Here is a 24,469-nt window from a genome sequence, read left to right on the forward strand (position 1 = left end):
AAACAATACTCAAATATATGATGAGAAACAAAGTCAAAACTGACCATTGCTTTCCTTAGGTTGGAAGTTTCCGAGATCACCTGAATTAGGGGTGTAAATAATACCAGAAAATACTCGGCCTGTCTGTACCCGTCTGAGCCTGCATGTACCCGCCTGAGCCCAAAGTCTGTTATGGTCCGTCGCGGACCGCATGGCCTGACCTGGATTAATTTATTGGGCGGGCTCGGACTTTGCAAATAATTATGATACCCGGCCTGAAAACCTTCTATATGCCATCAATCATTTAATATCCTCTTAAAAAGACTTAAAAGTTACCATTTTATAATTGTCAATTGTGTATCTAGAAAAATAAAATATATAGTTGTTTTTACTTATAATTAACCTTTTCAAAACATTAATGGTGATACATTTTCTTATTTAGGAAGTTTATTATACTCTAATTAATTATTTATTATACGGTCCGCGAGTTATAACCCCAAAGGAGTCACTATCCAACCACAAAAAACCCGCCAAAACAAAAGTAACACAAAAACCCCAAAAACAAAATTTTGATGAAACCAAAATTTGGTTTCATCATAAAATTTGACGAAACCAATTTTTGGTTTCATCATAAAATTTGATGAAACCAATTTTGAAATTTGGGGTTTTTGTATCAATTTTTAAAAATTTTGGGATTTTTGTATAATTTAGTTTAAGATGGAGTTTTAATGAATCCCAACATTTGAGTGGGGTTTTTGTACCACAACTTTGGTCACCTTGGGTTTTTATGACTAGTTTTGTTTATTATATAGGCTAAAATAAGAATTTGTCATTGTAATTTAAATATACAATAATACCATCACTTATGATATGCAATGTTTGAAAGAAAATGATATTGTATTAAAAATAAATAAAGTTAATACCGTTCATTTAAAAATTTAAACTTTTTTAACAAAAAAATATTTTCAAAATAGTGGCCTGGTCCGATCTGGCCTGCCCGCACAAAAAGTGGGCTTTGGGCGGACTTTGAGTAGCAAATTATCTACTTTTACCCGGCCTGCCCGACCTGAATTTTTGTATGGGCTCACAAATATTAAGCCTGGCCTACCCGGTCTGTCTTAATTTTTGGACCGCGCGGCCTGGCCTGCCCGAATTTACACCCCAAACCTGAATTTTCAATTTGAAGAGAAGACTAATAATGTACAAAGGTGTGTATGCAGTATGCTGATTGCAATATTTTATACAAATATCGACTACTTCGATAATGAGATTAAAACCAAACGCCTATGAAACAAATGAATAGGTATCGTTCATATTTTCATTCCATCCAATTGACATCTAAATGCTTCAGCTGCTGGAGCCATTTCTCAGTATCTTGAGAGACATAGGGTTTGCTATATGACTTATTTTCTTCGCTCGGGTCTCTCCCATTATCGGATGCTGTAACGTCTTCATCGGTTTTCTTATCCCTGCCCGGGTTAACCTGTCTGCTCGGATATCTGACTTTAAGCAACAAAAGCCGCGAAACTTCATGAAGGCCACCCCATTTTTCCAGTGCTCGCGCAATGTCATAACGCCCTGTGAGATTTGCAGAAAAAAACACACTAAGGGATTAGATGGATAGGGGGAAAGGACTATAAATATGAATGTTATTGATTTACTTATCGACTGACATTGTTAGCAAACAGCAATATTCCCATTTCATGATATCCAGGGGATTCATAGTTAACTCTTACCATCATTTTGACATCTTTTTAGACCGTCTTAAGTCGATTTCTAGAAATTCAGATAGGTACATAATCTACTACTCTATGCCCCAACAAGGCGTCTAAAATCAATATTAAGCTGCCATACTTTGACAGAACAAGGAAATGATAAGTAACATTGATGCAAAGAGAAGATTTTTGCCTTTCTTACCTGCACGTTCAAAAGATTTTCTACTGGGCATATAAGCGGGATCCGTTCCCCAGCTCCTCTGGAATCGACTAATCTGCATCGTTGAGACAGATCAGACACCCAGATTTTAACAGGTACTCAGCACGTGAGTATATGAAGAAACAACCAACTAAATCACCATAAAGCTTACCTCTTCTTGCAAATTTTCGAGGTTGTCCCAATAACCCTTGGGTTTACGGTGTTTATAAGCAAGAGAAAGGTTCAGTATTGTTGCAATTTTCCGGAATCCTCCCATGCGTGTAATGGCCTTTTCAATGTCCACCCTTCCGTGTAACCGAAGTTGCTTTCTCATTGGCATAAAACCTTCCTGCCCATTTTTTGAAATAAAGGTCAGGAGCTCAGCTTTGAGAACTTCAATATCCTTTTGCAGGCCAGGAACCCTGGGTCTTTTTCTCAACGTATTACAGCTACCAAGTTCAGAAGCCTGCTCATCTGGCTCGCCACGTGCAGTCTCCATGCCGTTCTGTGGTATGTTTTCCTCTGAGAATCTGAAGTCCTCACATGTCTCTGAAGAATTTTTTGCTTCACGTTTTTCAATGAAATCACGAATAGCACATAAATTTGATGGGAGATCTTCATATATAACCTGGTTCAGTAAGATCAGAACCCCCATGAGAGATCAATCTTACACAACTTAGACGCTAATCATCTGCAACAGAAAATGAAAAAAAGGAACAGAAATGAGGACAGAGATTTTGAATTCGTACTTCTTCTACAATAGCTTCAGAGAGAAAGGAATCTCTGTGCATCTTTGACTCCACAATGTACTTGAGTTGTGTATGATCAGTTCCATGTTGCTCTAAACGCCATCTTCCCCAGAACGAATCAAAATCTCCTTCGACCTGCTTAAAACTAATCTCTTCTTCAAGCTTTTCGCACAAATCCAGAACAACGCGCGCATGAAGCACCATATATAATAATCCCTTGCAGCCTTCCTGCACAAAATTACTAACAAATATAAACGCTGCAGATAAAAATGGAACAAAAGATGTAAAAGGAACAGATTTACTAAAGTGATTGAATGTTTAATTTAGTAAAACCCCCCTTGCCACATTTGGATAAGTAGTTTTAGCTATTAGAGTTGTGAAGCTCAAAGAAAAATCCTTAAAAGCTAAAATATGCATTGGTATTACAAGATAATGTAAATCCGACTTGTCCACATACCTGAAGAATGCGAACCTTGTTGTTTTCCCGTGATAAAATCTTACTGATAGCTAAATTCGGAACAATTCTGTAGAAACCAACTTCAAGGGAAAGCAAAATCAGCACAGAATACATAAGTTTTATAAGATTATAAAGAAGCAATATACGGCTTATGCTCCAGAAGAATCTGCATACAGAAGCAGTGCTTTGTTTTTCTTAAATTCAGAACATAAATGAGAAACAAAAGCCTTCCTAGAAACTTCTTTAACAGAATAACTGACATGTAAAATTTGAATAACCTTTTGGATTTTTCAGAGTACCTGTTGGACATGCTTAGTACCGAAAGAAACTTAATAATAACTCACAAGCTTCCGTATAATGCAATGTAAAAAAGTGCCTGTTAAGCTTTCAACTGTGCTAACTATCAACTAAGAAGCAAAAATGTAAACAGAAAACCTAAAATACTTACTCAGGCAATTTTTCATATGCAGTCAAAACATTCCACACTTCACGAACAGGAGCCTTCACTGTAATGCTAGCAACAACACAACGATGAACTCCTCCGTCTTCCTTCATGCAGAAACCAAATATCCTGTTAGAAGTACACTAGAACTGGCATTCCAGGGCAAAGTAATCTTAAACAGCCCGCACATAGACATGATATGACATTTTGACTTTAAAATAAAGGCAGTGATAGTTGATTCACACTAACTTTCTCTTACAGTTGGAATTAACCACGACGTAGGCACCAATTTTTCTGCAACTCATACAGTTCTATGAAATAGTTGCTCATGTACCTCCCCTATACGTTCTAAAACACCAGCCAGTTTAGATTCCTAAGCGAACCAAGCCATATGCAACTATCATTTTCAGTGGCAGCTCGCAGATTCAAAATTTTATTTGTAACTTGGCATAAAGTAGTAATAGACACAAAAGACATCATTCATTACGACATATACATCACGAGACATATTCTTGGTCATACCAGCACCAGTGAATGTTTATACAGTGAGAGAAGAGTATAATTTGTAATTATGTTCAATTAGAAACTAAGTATAAATCCAACCTGCCTCTCTCAGACACACTAAGCGTACTTGAATTCATCAAACTTTATAGATCTGATACCGTCTTAGCAAACCTCCACTCATGCACCAAATGCTCATGAGAGATAGAGCCATGGCAACAGGATAAGCGTCTAGCAGGAAATAGATATATATCTGATTGCAGGAATTATAAAAATTATGAGATTCAATAAATTACCAGTAGGCCATCAAATCTGCGAAAATGAACTTCATCCACCACGCAAGGCCTATCAAGTCCGCAAACTTTTCCGAATACACCCCAGTTACTGCTCAAATCACTCGAAGGCGGGGGTAATGGAGCAACATTAGTATTGGAGTAGTTCTTGACTTCACTGGAGAGCAAATGATCCTTTTGAGATAATGCACCAACAAGGTGTGTGTAAGGGGGAGCAAAATCAACCTTAGAAGTTGCCAGTAGTATTTTTTGATTCATTTCAGACCTACGAGATACAGCTTGAAGATTTACAGGAAGATCTGATCTAATAATCCTCTCCAGGAAAATGGCAGGAAAATTGAATCTTGGGATTACATTGACCTCATAACTTAAATCGGTTGTGCATGACCTGCATAAGAGAACTCAGTAAACATTATAAATGAATTTCCTGTCTTTGTGTTGGTTTTTTACATGACATTCCTTTTTCAAATGTTTTTGCCCATATGACATTCTCGCGTAAAGGTCAATCTCAAAACTATGCAATGGGTGAACCAGTTGCAAAATGGATAAACAGGTCTAAAGTTAGCGAAGCTTCAAGAAATAGACAACTAAGTGATTACAACATCCTACCTAGTTCCAGATTTTATCGACCATTTCCCTTCGAACTTCTTAAAGTCGCCATCTACCATGGAAAAGTGGAGTTCGCGACCATTGGCCTAAATCAAAACCACTTGATCAGTACAATGTACTATTGGGGTAATGACACAAAAATAGGCAAAATAGAAAATAACACAGTTATGAAAGCTTATAAACTGATGCAATAATTGCAGAGTTTTGTCAATAAATTTTCCAGATTTTAGTAAAATACTAACTGCATTGGGGAATTCTTGGAGATCCAATACAACGCGAGCTTCGATATGCCAATACAATGCACGCTGCAGACCTCTTTGCTCTAACCATATACGTCCCGGATGAGGACAAGGAATTCTTCCACTGACAAATAAGAAAAACAAACATTCAAAGAATTTAATTTCTACCATAATAGCATAATCAAGATTTCTTAAAGGAATAAGTTGTTCTTGCAACTTAATACAATGATTATTACCTGCAAATGAGATTAGGAATGAAATCAGCAAGTCTTTCATAATCAGTTAAAGAATCCCAAACAGAATCAATATCAGCATCAACTAAAACAGTTGCCTTAATTCTCCTTTCTCTCCACGAAATAACTTCTACTTCACAGTGCACTTTTCTTTCTTCACTTTCTTCCTTATGTTCAGCTTCTCTGATTATCTGTTCTTTAGTGGAACTTCTACCACTAGTACTACTTCTTGAGTTTGTATTGTTTCTTTCAACTGAAGAAAAAACCTTGCATTTGTTTCTAAGCGATGGTGAAGAGTGAGGATGAGATTGAAGTAACCATGAAAAACTCAAGTTTTTTATATGGTTTCTACTTCTGTACTTGAATTGCTGGGATGATGATGATGTTGGTGATGAAGTGAAACTGAGGTTTGAAACCTCCTTGCAAGTGATCATGGAGGACGAGTTTCAGTTTGAGTTTGAGTACTTGGACAGTTGGAAATCTCTTCACAATTTACAGGCAAGTGTTGCTGATATGTTCACTTGTCATCTTCTGGTGGAAAGAAGTGAGATTGTCCTCTCATTCGTTGGGGGTATTTTCGGTCATTTATAGCTTATAATTATGAGGTTGTCATTCACCTAAGCATGCGAGGTGGTGATGTAAAAATCGGACCCCTATCCAACGGAATTCTCCCTAGTGAGAACTCAAAAGTCTTCGCTACTAGAGACCAAAATTGCCAAATTCCATTTTAAGCAAAATCCCATATTCAAAATCGGTTCAATTTAGTACTCGACTCGTACTACGAAACTCAATGGGTCCAAAGAAACCATTGTTTTGATTGTTCAGCTTCACCAGCAACATCATCAAATAAGCCGTTACTTTTAGCCTACTAAGCATTTTGATCACAGTACAGACTGAGATAAAAAAAAAAAATCGTGCCGTTTCCGAAAAGAGTTGCTATCACTTTTTCCATTTGGCCCGGAGGTAGTAGCATTCAAGGGTCCTTGTTTTTGATTATTCTAAGGGCCAAGGCTTTCGGTGGCCAACGTTATCATCTTTACTGGAGGACATTAGCAGATATGCAAACGTTGATCTTCCAATCAGAGATCTCAAGAAAACAGTTTGCCAGTTTCAAATAGTCGTCTTGAAAAAATCAGCTAAACTATGCTCAAAAACACAAAAATATTGGAACAGATGAAATAGTATATAACATAAGTTAATATCATTTCAAAGATATAAATATATATGCAAGTCTTACAGTAGGGGTTAATCAGTTTGGAGTTGGACCTCTATTGTTCATGTCCCCTTCTGGCTGTTGTGGTTGTTGTTGCTGAGACTGAGGAACACCTCCAGAAGCAAACATGCCCATCATTGATCTCCATGATCCCATAAGTTCCTCGGGTAAAGTTTCTTGTCCTTCAATGTTAATGTCCATTCTTATCTCTGGTTGGGGTTGTTGCTCACTGCGGCTTCTGTCTGAGCCATTGTTTTCTTGACTTTGCTGCGGACCTGGATGTACGTTCCCCTCCATGTTCATGAACATGTTTGCAAAATCCCCAAGCTCACTGGGGAGACTACCTACACTAAAAGGTAATGTGAACGACGCCGTTGTTGGTATGCCATGGCTGCTCCATGAACCTCCTCTGGGTTGACCATTCTGTTCTTGGTTATTATTTGTTGATGGCCCTGCACCCTGTATGAAGAGAATCAATTGCCAAGTCACATACATTGTAGAGACAAAAAAAAAACATAATTTGATGTAGTTAGAGGCGACATGAATCATACAACATTTTATTGATAAAGACCAAATTCATCTAAGTTTACCTTACAAAAATCATCCAAGTTTAACACCAAATATGATCTTGGATCTAAATGTAAACAGAATAACTGATGAAACTACCTGGTTTTGTGCAGTTCTGTACATTTCTTCTACCAATTTTTGCTTGGCCACCTATAATTAAAATACAGTACCAGGTGAGAGGAAATACAGAATTTCAAGACTTTTAGAGAAAACCACATGAAATTATAGCTGAAAAACAAGGAACAAACCCGCATATTTTCCTTGATGGACTCGCTACTGGGATCCAAACGTAAAGCTGCATAAATGAATTTACAAATTAGGATTTTCGGCTCATTTGGGATCACACATTTTAGTAATAATCTGAAACATAATATACATGGCTTCAGTACTCTATACAGCGTTTTAAATGGTTCGTGAGCCATGGCAAAAAAAAAAAAAAGAAAAAAAAAAAGAGTAAAACATACGGACTGCAATTTCAAAAGCACGAGGAAGGTAAGACTACACTACAAAACAGTTTTCTCCTTTTTTAACTTTTAAGAAAAACACTATATATATACACCCAAATATAAGATGATTGCAAGAGGAGGAGGAGAGAGAAAGAGAAAGAGACATGGAGAGGGAGAGAGGGAAATAATCAGTGTGGCAATATGCATTGTCTAGCAAGATAAAACACTTGTAATGGCGTGACAGTGTGGTTTTCAAACCACAATCAATCACTGCACTGTACTAGGAGAAAATAGTGACCCAATTCAATAAGAAAAATCACAATACACTGTTGAAACAACAGGATGGAAAACACAGTAAAGTTAAAGCTCACAGGGTCATAGAAAACATAATAAAACAACCAACCTTTATTAAAACCTTTGGAGATCGCATCTCTATAGTTTCCTTGTGCATAATAAACCAGCCCCAAACGACTATAAGCTTTGCTGTACCTTGTCTTGGATCAATTGCAATGGACTTATGGCAGTCCCTGATAGCTTCTACATATTTCTGAATCTGAGTGTAAGAAGCAGCCCTAACAAAACAATCCAATATATCAAATCATCAAATGTTAACTTTTTAACCAGGGAACAAACATAAGTTACACGACACAAGCATGAGAGAATAGTTGTTGATACATGGTAATGTAGAAAAGAGTATAACATGATGAACGCTAGAAATTCAACAATGCATAACCTAGACTGCCTGTAGTGAATGTAATGTTCATAAACAACACCAATGACTCCGGCAACCACCATAAATGGAAATAGCATAGCCCGTATAAATCAATTTTAATAGGAAAACAGAGCTAGATAACTGCAGATTCAAAGATCTACATACTGGACACTATTGATTACTCAAAGTAACTGCCTTCTCTTGATAAGAATATCATTGTGTGCACAGCATAGTCTAGGAAAAGCAAAATACTATCTCTATGGAAGTCAATTCCTTTTGTACAAGCTTAACAGTTACCAACAGTGTAAGAAAGAGAAGACCAGCATTTACCTGTTACAGTAGTACACGGCATTATTGTCACAAAGTGCAATCGCGTAAGAATACAGATCAATTGCTTCGGAGTATGATTTTGATTGGACAGCCTTGTTTCCTATACGAGAAAATGTTTATGAAATAAAAGCTGTTAGCATCATATACCCGAAGCAAATAAAAAAAAAAGGTTTCTAGTGAAGAACCAATTTGATCAAGAGAGATGGACATGAAACATTCATTTCGTCCATCCGTAAGGGATAACACACCAATGAGCAAGAAGATACTGTAAGTTACCTCTTGATTTCAATGTATCAGCCAGGTTGGTCAAGTTAAGTTGGATTCCAGATCTTCCCATCTCCTGATACAGAAAACGATTATGTGTTACAAATATATATGAACAACAGTTCAGGAATTAACTTTACTTAAATTATAAGAGACCAACTGATACAAAATGATATCCTGTTTAGTGCACCAGAGATTTTTTCTGCCATTGTGAACATGCAGTCTTACAGTATAGCAAAACAAGTAACTTAAAGACGAAAGTGATTAAGTAACAGGATATAAAAAAAATTGATGGGAAAGATCTAAAAAACAAATGCGAAGCTTTGTGACAATAAAGCAGAATCGGCATAAACATACCGCTATGGCCTCATGAAATAGACCTACTGCAATATCCACTGGGTCTAAGTCCTTATCAGTGTCATCTTCGTCATTCTTGGAATTAAAGAAGCCAACTCTATCAAGTGCACCAAGGAATTGCCTGAGCAATTCATCTTCAGACGCCTCTGCAAATGCATGATTATTGAATAAATATTTACTTTTTGTATCAATATCGAACTCATATTGTACAGGCTTCATGCCGACTGATATGGATCCCGCGAGTTCTTTCCAATCAAACAAGAAAACAGAGGACAGGCATGCAGTATACTACAATTTCAACTCTTAAGCTAAAGCCTTGCGTAATTAACCAGCATAATCAACAAAACAGAAGGAAAAACGAAATCTTACCCAAGACTTGTGATCCTTCAGCAGTATCTTTTCCCTGGTTTAAGAACATGAAATACAGCCAGATCAAACTTATGGACAGGTTGAAATAGGCAGCAACATCGCTGTATTTTGGCTCATTTAATCTAATCTTGTTCAAGCAAATCAAACTAACATCGGTGTTCATATAAGGTGACTCTAAACATTCATGTTGTCCTTCTCCTGAGGGCAGTCGTTTAAACACAATTTTGATGATGGAATACCTAAGACAATGCTATAGCTTCCAAACTTCGGAAAGAAGTTACGAGCGATGCATGTGGAGAGCAGAAATTACAACTGTGCAGTGCATACTGCATAAGATACTAATGACATTTGATTTGACAAGAAAATGAATATGCAAACTGAAGAGACGGTAAGACAAGGATAACAGACCAGTGAGTTTGATGCCTCTGATAGATTTCTGCCAGAAGAACTACGTAATGATGATGTACTTGGGAACTCCGTTGAAGTTAGCTGTGGGCTTGGATCTGTTTCCATTTCATTTGCCTTATCTGCATCCAGGGACCTAAAGTATTCGACCAACAAACCAGGATGAGACTGATCATCAATAGAAGATGGATTGAGCTTAAAAACCTCTTCCAAAACCTCTTTCACAACCTCAAGACCTTCAACATCAACACCAGCTGCAGGCTCAACTGTTACAAAAGAAACAATAATAACAACAGCACGAGTCAAACCATGAGGCCTTTATTGATATGACGTGTAAAGAAAACAAAACATTTGCAATCAGAAATCATGAGATAGACCAGTTGTAATTAAAAGAAGAAGAACTTGGAACTTCTCATTAATGAAACTAGTGGATAAGCATTTACCCCAATTATGAATGTGGGGGGAAAGATAACCAGAAAAAGAGCGCACTAGACAAGCATAAATTCCTGAATGTTACTGTCATTTAGCTTGGACACCCTAAAATTGTAAGCCAAGCATTCTGATGCGTCCATAGCAAACATCATAGGTTATAGGTCTATTTCTATAGTTCCGGATATGGGGTTAGTCACGGTCTTCGGGTTTGGACATATACAAGACTAAGTGCATAACAAGTCTATTACAGATTTATACAGTGGTTCCGAGATCCTGACGAAATTTAATTTTTGACATGATTCCTGCTTCTATAATGAATAAGGCTATTATTGGGCGTCACATTCCATTAGAGGGGCGTCACCTAATAGGACAAAAACGGGTCACCCATAAGTAATATCAAAAACCCCTTATCTCAAATAATTTTATAATGACTAAACAACCCTTATTTAGTTAATTTTAATTTAATTTAATTAGATAAAAATTAAACTAATGAATTTTGTTGTATACTTGGTGAATTCTGGGACAAAGTTTTTGTGGGAAGAAAAACTGGCCGTAAAATAAACTTCTACGGTTGGGAATAATCCAAATCTAGACGTAAAATCACTTTTACGGTTGGAAATATTCCAAACCTGGACGTAAAATCACTTCTACGGTTGGAATTAAAAGAAAACTGGACATAAAATCAGATTCTACGGTTGGAATTAAAAGAAACCTGGACTAAAATGAGCTTCTATGGTTGGAACTAATTCAAACCTGGACGTAAAAGTACATGCAAATAAAATTCTACGGTTGGAATTAATCCAAACATGGACGTAAAATCACTTCTACGGTTGGAATTAAAAGAAAACTGGACGTAAAATCGGATTCTACGATTGGAATTAAAATAAACCTGGACGTAAAATGAGCTTCTGCGGTTGGAACTAATCCAAACCTAGACGTAAAATTACATGCAAATACAATTCTACGGTTGGAATTAATCCAAACCTGGACGTAAAATCACTTCTAGTTAAAAGGTAATCTAGACATTTTATATATGTGTTAGGATATCCCATAACTACTTTTTTGGACATTAAGAATCCAAGTGAAACCCCTCTGTTGGAGTGTGATGCCCCAATAATAGCCTTCATAATGAAGTATACTTTAGAGGCTAACGTGGTAAATATATTTTTTTCCAAATTAAAATAGGAAAAAAGGATAGTTTCATTACATATCCAACTTCAGTAGAATCATAATTTACAGAAGAGAATATGCACAAGTGTCGACATACACACACCTTCACACTTTCGCATAACGATCCTAACCCAATGTAAGTAATTTCAAATGTACCATAGGCACAACAAAAATTCAAAAATAAGCTCCCAACATGAGTAAGCAACATAATCACATAAATAATAGGTAACAGCAACCTAAGTTCAAACAATTAAAACATAGGTCCAACTCAAAAGTGTTCAGCGCAGAGGTAAAAGATAATAAGGTATTAGACACGTGGATGTTTTTTATATGAACTTGTCCATAACCTGATTCCATATCAGCAAAGTTCTGTAGAAGCATTTATTAACAGCTGCGGTATAAACTGAAAGAGCAAGAAGATAAAATTGGACAATTTATAAGAGAATTCAGTTAAATCAGACAGATTCGACGTTCCTTATGTGCCTAATTAATCGCAGCTCTTGTCCTTGCAATGTTAACTAAACAAACCACCGTTATAACGCCTTGACTAATTACTGTTGGAACAACATCGACATTTTGTGGGTAATACATTATAAAAGAATTATATGTTTACAACTTTTAGTAGATGTTTTCGAACTCAAACCCACAGATTATATACCTAGTATCTCTCTAATCAGTCATCAACCTCTACGCATCCCAAAAACCATCGTGTCAACAGTGCACATCTGTCAGTCACTACATAAACTCTGATAACAATTCTCATACAACCATAGCATTAATACCATACAGAAAAGAGAAAAAACAAAAACGAACATAACGGTCATTAGCTTTCAGTGAAAACGAACAACGGCCATACTAGTTCAACAACGGTCCTACACTTTCGCTTTCGGTGGAATTAATATTAGCACGCAATCACTTAAGATAAAGCTCGATCAAATAACAAACAAGTAAAATGTTACCCCCAAGCATAAATAAGATCAACAATCTCAATTGCACCCATCACAAGAAACAGTTATTTTTAGGGCAGCAACTACTAAAGACAATTTGTTTAAAAAATTATATTCCCCATAAAAGGATCATCATTTCTTGATTACCCTAACTACAGGAACCAAGATCATCTCTAAAAATAACATTCAATTAGGTTGTGAGTTTTCCAGTAAAATTGAAGGGAAACCCTAACAAATCAAAACGTGCAAAAAGCAACCACCACAACCACAACAACAATAGCATGTACGAAAACCAAAGTAAGAAAGAGAGTTACCAGATTTAAGGAAATCCAAAAAAGCAGTGGCGATACGACGAGAAATGGGAGAATCGGTCTTTAAGTTTTCCATTAGATAATTCCGATGATGATAGTGGCGGTGGTGGTGAGATCAAGTGCGCATTTATATAAACTTGTAAAACCCTTCTTCACAGTGTAATTAAGATTCGAGAGAGAGGGGGAGAGGAGGGAGTAAGAGAGGGGGAGAGGAGGGACGGATTCTACTTGGTAACTTGGTTGACAAAATCTTTTTTATTAGTTTTGTCCCTGCGCCGCGACTAGACTTGGGTCTGTCTTATCCCTCTTCTTCTTCTTCTTTTTTTTCACCGCGCAGTAGAGAAAATGAGAAATTTGACCTATCTATGTACGAGTGTTTCGCCCATCTTTATGAGACTGGCAAACACTCAAAATGGATGATAAACCCTCAAAAAAGAATGGTTTCTCCATCGCGTCTCAGGTGGAGCCAAGTGCCTCCACCTGAGACGACCATATCAACCAGGGAAGCTCGGCCTCTTTTGGGCCGATGCTCGGCTTACATTGAGATGAGATTCATTTCACTGAGACGAACGACCTTGGTTAGTACTGTAAAGGCTAGTTACATCTAACGGCTCTAAATCCGCTTCCATAAAAAAAGAGAAATAGCTTTATGAGGCATTTCAAGAGAAAGATTTATAGTGGAAAAAATTCAAGAGAAGATTGAATTTTCGTAGGAGTTGAATGTTTTAATGGATTGATTATTTAGAGCAACTCCAATGGGCACCATCTAATTTATTGGTGCGTGTCCAGGTGGATGGATAAACTAAATTTTGGGCAGTGGGGAAAGGGTTTATCGAAGCAAAATAAACCGGCTGTGTTAAAAAACTTAAAGTTCATCAACAATATGTTGGATAAGCTTATTCATCTCCAAGAAGAGGTAGTTATCATAGTTTACAGAGAGCATAAAAGCTAAAGAAGAAAACACGTCTTTTACAACTAACGTGTTGTCAGGACGTGATGGAAGAAAGTCAAAGAATTACACTCACACTATTATAATCATTATTACTATTACAACCAATAACTATATTCTCTATTGATTATTCAACACTCTCTCTCAAGGTGGTGCATATATGTCACATGCCCAACTTGACAAGTGAATTGTTAAATATGTTATTTGATACTGTCTTGGTCAGAATATCCGCCAATTGTTGTTTCAATAATATTTTTTTCGAGCTTTTCCATAGATGAAATTCCTATCAATTTCCACGTTCTTCGTTCGATCATGTTGCACTGGATTCTCTGCAATTTTAATTGCTGACTGATTATCATAAAACAACTTCATAGGTTTTTCAAAAGGGATACCAAGCTCTCCCATAAGCCTTTTCAACTATAACAATTCACAAATGCCTTTTACCAGTGCCCTATATTCTGCCTCAGCACTTAACAAGGAAACAACATGTTGTTTCTTAGACTTCCAAATTACTAATCTACCCCCGACGAAGGTAACATACCCAGATGTCGATCTTCTCCTATCACCTTTGCCTCCCCAATCCAAGTAAGTGTAACCCTATACATCTAAATGTCCATGTTTTGTAAACATCAACCCTCTGCCAAGTGCGGACTCCAAATATCTCAGTATTCTTATGACTGGATCCATGTGTTGTTGACCCGGATTATGCATAAATATGTTTACAATACCTAAAACATAGGCAATATCAGGTCTTGTATGAGAAAGATAAATCAAGCGGCCAACTAACCTTTGGTATCGCCCTTTTTCAACTGGTACTTGATCAGAGCACTCTTAATTGTTCCATAGGAGAGCCTATCGGCTTACAACCAAGCATACTGGTTTCCTTCAACAAATCAATCTCATATTTTCGCTGAGGCAAGAAAATTTCCTTTTCAAATCGTGAAAATTCAATCCCCAAGAAGTATTTAAGACCACCCAAATCCTTCATATCAAACTCAGAATACAATCAACTCTTCAGATTACTCATCTCTCTTCGGGGTCATTTCCTGTTATCACCATATCATCTACATAGATAATGAGTGCGGTTAATTTGTCACCTACTCTTTTTAGGAACAAAGTATGATCGGCGTTACTCTGTGTATACCCAAATTTCTTCATTGCCAGACGAAATCTTCCAAACCAAGCTCTGGGAGACTGCTTCAAACCATATAAGGCCTTCTTTAGCTTACATACCATATTAGCATCGTTTTGAGCGTTATAACCCGGAGGTAATGACATGTAGACTTATTTTTGCAAATCACCATGTAAAAATGCATTTTTTACATCATATTGTTGTAGAGGCCATCATTAATTTGCTGCCAAAGACAACAATACTCGAATGGTATTGATTTTTGTGACAGGAGCAAACGCTTCTTGATAATCAATACCATAAGTTTGGGTAAATCCTCTAGCCACAAGTCTTGCTTTGTACCTATCAATGGAGCCATCTGGATTGTATTTGATAGTGTACACCCATCCGACTGGTTTCTTCCTCTTTGGTAACGAAACAATATCCCATGTACCATTTTTCTTATGTGCCAACATCTCCTATGTCATAGAGACTGCCCATTTCGGGTTAGACAGTCCTTCTTATACGCTTTTCGGAATAACAACATCCTCCATCTGACTGACAAATTCTTTACCGACTTTAGTTAATCTGTGGGCAGACACGTAGTTTGCAATGGGATATTTCACCTTTTTAATGCTTCAGGTGAAAAACGATTTGGCAGTACACCATGATTACTCTGTTGTGGCAATTGGTACCTGTCAGCCGCAGTTGATTCAAAAATATTTTCAGTATTAATCAAAGGATCTATGCTCACCTCAGTCTCGTCAGCAGAAGGATAATTGTCTATATGTACTGTTGGTGTAGAGAAAGAAGGTTCTTCAATAATACGAGCGTCCACTTCTTCGGTAACAGGATTGTCGACCCCTCGAATCTGTTCCATGACTTGTATATCGTCCACCCTTGTGCTACTGTCAGCAGGAGATGTATTCAAACTTGTTTCATTTATATTTATATTTATTTCACTATTAGTTGAAAATAAATCCATCCAATTCAACTCTTTAACATTGACAGTCTCTCTCTGAAGAAGGGAATTAGATACATTTGTTGAGTAAAACATTTCATGCTCAGAAAAAGTGACATCCATAGTAAAATAAAATTTATAGGTTTGAGGATGATAACACCTGTAACCTTTCTGAAACGGATGATACCCAATAAAGACACATTTGATAGCACATGGATCTATCTAGGTGCGTACATGTTTCTGCAAGTGTACAAAAGTTACACGACCAAATACCCGTGGAGGAAGTTTAAGATGGGAAGGTATAGTAAAATAAAATTGCATCTGGATCATTTTATGAAATGAATGAAAACGATCAGCCACATCACTTTTGTTCTTTATCAAATATAACCAAGTCATACGGGTACAATCATCGATGAAGATAACAAACCATCGGAATCCAGAAGTACTAGTAATACGACAAGGTCCCCAGACATCAGAATGAATCAAATCAAACGGGATATATCTTCTGCTGAAACTATCTAGGTAAGTAGTACGATGACTCTTCGCAAGAATGCAAGTATCACATTTAAAGTCTGAGAGGTTGCAAAACTTATATAAATCCGGAAACAAGTGCTTCAAATATCCAAAAGAAGCATGTCCTAACCTACAATGCCACAATAAGATTTGATTTTTATATGCACAAGAAGACCTTTTAAGTAACTGACAGAGATCGCTCTTCACAAACGTCATCGATGTAATATAAACTCTCTCTATTAGTACCTCGCCTAATTAACTTCCCGCTGCTGAGATCCTGAAGAAGATAGAAAGTAAAATATATTAATACTAAACAATTTAATTGTGCGGTCACTTGTGCTGCTGACAAGAGATTATTTGAAAGAGAATGAACCAATAATGTATGTTCTAACTATAAATAAAAGGTTAAATCAACACTCCCAGCTCTGGTAACAGGGTATGACACACCATTGGCATTAAAAATAGTTGTACAAGATGGCAGACATCTTTCAGAATGGAGGCATTAAACGTCATGTGATCCGATACAACGGAATCAAGAAACCAACCATGATCTTTTCCAAAATTAATAGCAAGTATAGTAGCATCAACATTACCTAGTTTCTAAAAAAGGGTCGGATTAACCACTGAATGAGAGTCAACAATTGCATAAGAAGTACCGGTTTCTGTCTTCACTATCGAAGTATTCATAGTTGCTCCCTTTTGAACTCTATAGGTTACCCACCAATCTGGATACCCAATTTTCTTAAAACATTTTCCCACAAAATGAGTATTGCTTCTGTAGTGAACACAATGTCTATCGGTATACATTATCACGATCAAAGAAGAAATAATATAAGGTATGCATGTTGCAAGCAGCTTGCCAGAGGTTTGCAAACGGTTTGCCAAGGGAGAAAAATTTTCACAACCGAGAAAAAAACGTACAAATATAACTGATCTCCCAAAAATTGTCGTTACAAATTAAAGGGAAATCAGAAAACTTAAAAAAACTTAGTTACGAAATATATAACAACAAAATATTCACGTCCTTATTACACCGGTGATCGGTGAATTAAATTTCCATAGACACCAAATTAGCTAATAATTAATATCTAGAACCAAATCATCAAAATACAACAAGGTAGTAAGTGGTTTCAAGAAACACCGATATTAAAAAAAAAATAAAAAAAATAGTAAAATCAACTTAAAAAATCAAGTAACAGTTATAGATCAATAAATGATTCAACAGTCCAATAGAACAAATAAGATCCAACAAAGGGTTCTAGCATAAATGTAGCTGCAAATCAACATAAGAAAATAAAAAATACCACTTACTTGGTAGTAGAAATAAAAACGAGAATAAGAACCTTAAGATAATGGAATAAAGATCGATTAGAATAAGAAAGCACTCACTCTACCATGGATGCTCTGATGCCATGTTAAGAAACTTAAAGTTCATCAACAATATGTTGGATAAGTTTATTCATCTACAAGAGGAGGTATTTATCATAGTTTATAGAGAACATAAAAGCTAGAGAAGAAAACACGTCTTCTTACAACTAATGTGTTGTCAGGATGTGGCGGAAGAAAGTCAAAGAATTACACGCATACTATTACAACCACTATCACTATTACAACCAACAACTATATTCACAATTGATTATTCAACAAGACGGTCGTCTCCAACTGCGCCGGCAATGGTCGGATTTCCAACGACTATTTTTTTCGCCTATAAATATTCAATCCATTTAAATATTCAACTCACACCAACATTCAATCTTCTTTTGAATTTTTTCACTAATCTTTCTCTTGAAATATCTCATAAGGCAATTTCTCTTTTTTGTGAAGCAAAACTTGAGGCTGTTGTAAATAAGATATGTGGTAATTTAAAAAAATTGAAAATGGTAAAAAGGAAAGAGTATTGCAAGTTTTAAAAGTTAAACTAGGAAAATATTCCGTTAAAAAGCAAAGAAAAACTCTAGTTTTGAAAGTTAACAACCGAAATTTCAAAAACAAAGGAGAAACAATTCACTAGCGCATTGAATGGAAGTTACATCAAATGAAGAAAACCAAGAGGCCAAAGGTTGTACTAAATTTTTATTAATGTAATTATTTAAGTTATTATTATTGTCTAAGTTTGTATCTTATAAAAGAAGTGGCATTAATATCAATTAATGAAAATATTTAAACTGCAAATATTAACTTCCATTTTATACTAGGCGATACTTGTTACATTTACTTACTATATAGTAACTTGATGTACTTATTAAGAATGTTACAATGAGTATGAGCATATGACAATGCCAACTCTGTATATGATTATCCTGGGTAGTTGCAGATGTTGGAGGCAGCTCTGCAAACCTTTATTGGTGATAAATGTCTCTTTGGACGGTTATATCTTTTCTTATAAACAAAAAGAGAAAGATTTAATATAAATAAACCTGCTTATAGAGAATGTTTGTAAAATATAACCTACATTTATTAATTCATTCATTTATTTATCTCTTTTGAATTTTCTTTCATGTCCTACAATCATGGGTCATGATCATTTACAATTTTGATTTTTTGTGTATGTTAAGTTAGAGTTTAACACTATCTACAACGAATGTAATCTTCGTGTGGAACTAAATTTGGAACCGCACCCAATACAATCCCTGTTTTGGGGTTTATATTTTTCTTGAACAATTTTTTGTTTCTTTGTATGTATTTTTTTGATACACAATCAAGAATTGGAAAGAAAAAAAAAAAGAAAATATTTTCTCTAGCCCCCAAAAAGATTCTTTCTCATAGACCTAAAATAGGATCTTTTACATTAAAACCCATAATTATTTTAAAAAGTGCAAGGTTAGTTTTATAACCCACCGTAATAAAAGAAATCTTTTTTTTTTTCATATTTTTACTTCCTCCCTCCAACTGAAAATTTGAGTTTTCATGGAACTCTACTTCATTTTCTCTCCCTTCGAGTGAAATTTGATCTACTTCATTCTCTGTCTAATCGATTTTCTCTCTTTTGGTGAAATTTGAGTTTTTATAGAAACTTTATTTTCTCTCTCTAGTGAAATTTTAGTTTCTCAATACTCATTTCTCTCACCAACGGAATATGACCGCCTTTTAATATTAATTCTGAAGTGAATGTGAAACACACAATTTTTCATTTACCGGTATTCTTCCGCATACGTCTCTCACCAAGGTACATACTCAACCGCTGACCCCTGAAATCACAGAATACAACTCTATTCTTTAAGATTTTCTCTGCCTCCACCACCTTTACATTACCATTGTACGGATCGTCATGGTTGTCATATCATGGAGTCTTTGGTTCCCAGGTCAAGTTGTTGACGAGTTGTTCCAATTGAATACTTGTAGTTATCAACTTGATTTCGTCCTACTCTATTCACCTTCATAAATAATAAAAAGGAAGGGTAGCCTCGTTGATTACTGATAGTCGTTGGTTTTAGTCTCAAAAGTGGTTGACAGTTGCGAAAATAATAGTAGTACCAATACTCTATAATCATCCACATCGGACCCATTCTGGACGTGTTTTACAACTCCATTTGTCAAGGAAATCATACAAACTTCCCAGTGCAACACTGTATGGACTATCGTAGGCTCAACAAATTAATAATCTTATTTTCACACAATTAACAGGTAATATAATGGAAGTAAGGATCGTTCCCACGAAGAGCACTGAGTTTTAGTTGTCAAAGTGTCACAAAGGGGGGTTTTGTTCTAGATTTCGAAAAAAGTAAATAAAAGCAATTGAAAATATTAAGTTGTAAGCAATAAAGAGAGATATGATCGAGGAATCCTTCTTCGTTAATAAACCGTCAATGAGTTATTATAGTTGCCTACTCGTCGTTAGTCATAGATTATCACCAACCGTGGAATAAAAGCTAGATCAATGTTGTCCCCTAAATTCCTTATATCACTGGATACGGAAATTCTCTCCTACCAGATTATATTCACCTAAACCACCTAGTAGTAGATCACTCAAGGTGTAATCTAGTTGAATGCTTTATCTTTTGTGAATTTATAGGTTGATCCTACTAGTTAGACTCTTAGATCAAGGTCCATTTTTTAGTGTTGTTTATACACACAATCGCTCCACAGAATTCTTCTGCAAGGTTTCGTGTTCTCTACTTGTGTATAAGTTATTCGACGATTACTTATCTCCTAACTCAATACTAGCAATAGATTGAATCAACAAATCAATTCAGTTGGCCACCTAAACAATCTATCAATCAATCATAAATATTCAAATAGTATAAACAATCGATAATCATATGGAGAATTTCAAAGTAGATTAATATAATAACTCAAATCTTGTTTACAACTTAGAATTCATCCTCAATCAATAGGTGTTTAGCTACTCATGTATGTAAAAACATCCATGATATACATATGAGAAAAGGTTAGAGATATCGTTACGATTGAGAATCGCTCTGAAACCCTAGCTTTTGATATTTCTTCTCTCCAAGACTTACAATTTCATGACCTAATGATGTGATATGATTTTACATAACCTAACACCTTTTTATAGGTTTACATTGCTTGGTCTTCAAGTATTTAGTTCGGTTCAAGAACCCGACCCAAAATAACGAAATAACGTCCCCAAACGTGCCCTTAGGCCTCCCATGGAGTTTATACACGTTTTCATACTTGTTAAGTATGCGTACCGGTATGCGTACCTAAAATTCCAGCAGAAATTTTCGGAACTAAGGTATGCGTACCTTACTGACTTCGGTATTCAATGAAAACTCGTTTTGGCCACAACTTTTTCGTCCGAACTCGGAATGACCTCATTATTTTTGAATTCTTTTTATTTTTAAATTATCTTCAAGATAGTTATGAGGAATCCTTGATTTGAATGAGTTAATATCGGTATTTGGTCCTTTTCTTGATTTTGAGCGTTTTGCTCCTTTTCATCGCACTTCTTAAACTTCTCTTGGACTTGGGCACTTGGATACTTGGAATACTTCTCTTCATAGATATTTTCATCACTTTGTAGCTCATTTTTGGATGATTCACCTAATATAGACACATAAGAGAAAACAAGAGTAATAATACGAAAATATGTAAGAATAATAGCTTAAACAAGTATGGAATGGACACTAAAATCATATGAATTATGCACTTATCAAATTCCCCCACACTTAGCTTTTGCTAGTCCTCGAGAAAACTAAATAAAACAAATCCTAAATAAAACAACTCCATGTCGTCGAGGATACGGTTACACTTAGCATGTATAACAAGCCTTTAAACCCCTAGATGTCCCTAGTGGACGAGTTATAGTCTCGTGAGGGTTTACAAGAGGTATACCCACAAAACCTACTCCAATTTATCGCCTTGGAAGAACCGCTAAGGATAGACACAAAGTAATAGCTAAATAATTAGCTTGCATAAGTTCTTTAGCTGCAAACATCCCACATACATTCCAATCATCACACATAAGCAATTACTTACTTATGTCATTCAACCCGATTGCAAAACTTTACTAAGATAGTCATTGTACTTGTTGCAACGTTTTTCACAACACTCGCATACTGAAATCACATGGATAGATAAGAGAATGGAAATAAAAAAGTGAAGTGTGCAAATGTTGACTAAAGTGAAAGATGTTACCCACAATACTTGTTTGAATGTCGTCAAAGGATTCTTATTTATAGCGCAATAGTTGAGAGAAGCACCCATTTAACTCACCCACATGATTAGATACTCTAAGCGCATGTTCCTTTTTAGCAAGTATGTGATAATTGCCTTGGATCCTGCGTTCCACGCTTGTTTAGGCGACGGAGACAGGGACTACGTTTCACACATACTGCTATCTAAGCGTCAAGAACCTCATCAATAGTCTTTTTGACTTGATATATAATGATGATATGGTTTTTGTTTTCATCGACTATGATTAGTCCACAATTCCGGACCTATCATTTATTAGTGTCGACAAAACAAGAGAAGCCTTATATATATATATATTCCCCTATTCACTCTTTATGAGAATTGTCTATGGGGATTTTATATGCTCAACCAACGATTACCCTGCTACAACATCCACGGCAGTATCAGGATCCCACCAAATCACTTTAGAGAAACATATAACTGCAAAAAATAAAAAGAAAGTGATTCAGTAATGATTAATTGCGAGGATGAATCTTTCAAACGACTATCATAGCTTAGTTTAGCATTCAATTATGAACATAAATATTTAAGGATTTTAGAACGATAAAGTGGAACTCAATCTATAGTTGTAAGAACTGTTTCAACCTTAAAAAGGTTTAGTGTGTCATCTTAAATAGCTCGTAATTAACTCCAAAAATGAAGTCTCAAGAATGCAAGAAATCAAAAAGTATTATTTATTTATTTTATATGCAAACCAAACATGCTTAACTACTCCCCCACACTTAAACTCAACATTGTCCTCAATGTTCAAAACCGGAAATTCCGATTTCTGACATAACAACCCTGAAAAACTCGAAAACTGTACAAATGGGTAGGGAACTAGGAAAAACATCCTAAACGAAAGTTGTTCGCTTACATATTTTCTATAAAGTGTAAAAACGGTATAGTATTTCGATAAAAGGTCTGACTTTTACGGCCTCCGGACTGACATGCAATCTGAAAAAGTTCTGAAAAAATACCGAAACTCAAATGTCCAGGCCTATCGCTCCAACTTAACAGACTCAGAATTCAGATTTTCTTTTTGGAAAAGAAAGGTGAGTTGTCCTCTTTAAAAGTTGGGGTCAACCACTCAAATGGGACTCCGTATGAAGTCTCGAGAGTTGTTTTCGTGACAAGTGCGCAGTCAGAATTTTCTGATGAGAATTCGTCAAAACTTTCATTATAGATATAGGACTTGTAAAATCTAAGATGGGAATGCAAGATATGATATGCAAAACTAAGAAAACTAAAAACAAAATGGATAGAGATACAAAACCGATGGGTTGCCTCCCATGTAGTGCTTAGTTTAATGTCCTCAACCCGACTTGGCATCCTTTCAATTACTCCTCCATAGGGAGATAATCATGAAATCCTTGCACATCCATATCCACATAAGCAATGATTTCATAATATGGCTTCAATCCATGGCCGTTCACCTTTAAATTTGTTCCATCTCTAAGACTAGAAATTTCAACTGCGCCATGAGAATAAACATTAGTAACAACATACGGTCCAATCCATCTGGACCTTAGCTTACCAGGAAATAGTTTAAGATGAGAATAAAATAAAAGAATTTTTTGACCCACAACATAATTCTTTCGAGAAATCATATTGTCATGGAAAAGTTTCGTATTTTCCTTGTAAATACGAGAGCTCTCGTATGCATCATTACGTATCTCCTCTAGCTCGTTAAGTTGTAACTTCCTTTGTTTCCCCACATTGTCATAATCCATGTTGCACATCTTTATCGCCCAATATGCCTTGTGTTCAAGTTCAACCGGAAGATGACAAGCTTTGTCATAAACCAATCGATATGGAGACATACCAATCGGTGTTTTGTACGTCGTTCTATATGCCCAGAGTGCATCGTTAAGCCTATAACTCCAATCTTTCCGTGTAGTGTTAACGGTTTTCTCAAGAATGGATTTAATCTCACGGTTTGAGATTTTGTCTTGCCCACTAGTTTGTGGGTGATACGGCGTACCAACCTTGTGTGTTATGTTGTACTTCTTGAGTAGAGCATGGAAGGATTTCTGAAAATGTGAACCTCCGTCACTGATAACCACTCTTGGTGTACCATGTCTAGAGAAAATATATTCCTTGACAAACTCACAAACAACATGAGAATCATTAGTAGGGGTGGCTTTAGCTTCCACCCATTTAGAAACATAACCCACAACAAGAAGTATATAAAATTTTCCATTAGAATTGACAAAAGGACCCATGAAATCAGTTTGATTTCGATCACCTAGATTGCCCGTTCTTTGACATCTATCACAAGATTTGCAATACATATATGCATCCTCAAATAGGGTAGGCCAATAAAAGCCACTTTCAAGTACTTTGAAAGCGGTACGTTTAGAAC

At 36.0% G+C, this 24,469-nt stretch overlaps 1 protein-coding gene, 1 long non-coding RNA gene and 1 pseudogene across 2 annotated transcripts; all 3 read right to left on the reverse strand.

Moving 5' to 3' along the window:
- Positions 1-1,132: 1,132 nt before the first annotated feature.
- LOC113356482 lies at positions 1,133-5,944 on the reverse strand. The gene is made up of 10 exons (XM_026599636.1): positions 5,420-5,944; positions 5,187-5,307; positions 4,945-5,030; positions 4,339-4,723; positions 3,548-3,648; positions 3,100-3,166; positions 2,643-2,870; positions 2,066-2,521; positions 1,897-1,969; positions 1,133-1,557 (listed from the first exon to the last, which is right to left on the reverse strand). Exons 1-10 carry the CDS (start codon positions 5,848-5,850, stop codon positions 1,298-1,300), a joined length of 2,208 nt encoding a protein of 735 aa, XP_026455421.1. The 5' UTR covers positions 5,851-5,944; the 3' UTR covers positions 1,133-1,297.
- A 598-nt stretch (positions 5,945-6,542) lies between these two features.
- Positions 6,543-13,194, reverse strand: LOC113356483 (annotated as a pseudogene).
- Positions 13,195-16,060: 2,866 nt separating this feature from the next.
- On the reverse strand, positions 16,061-17,440 carry LOC113361665. Its single transcript, XR_003365258.1, has 2 exons — positions 17,064-17,440; positions 16,061-16,747 (listed from the first exon to the last, which is right to left on the reverse strand). It is a non-coding gene; the product is annotated as an uncharacterized LOC113361665 (long non-coding RNA).
- Positions 17,441-24,469: the final 7,029 nt, after the last annotated feature.

Source organism: Papaver somniferum, chromosome 3, assembly GCF_003573695.1.
Source record: "Papaver somniferum cultivar HN1 chromosome 3, ASM357369v1, whole genome shotgun sequence".
NCBI lineage: Eukaryota > Viridiplantae > Streptophyta > Magnoliopsida > Ranunculales > Papaveraceae > Papaver > Papaver somniferum.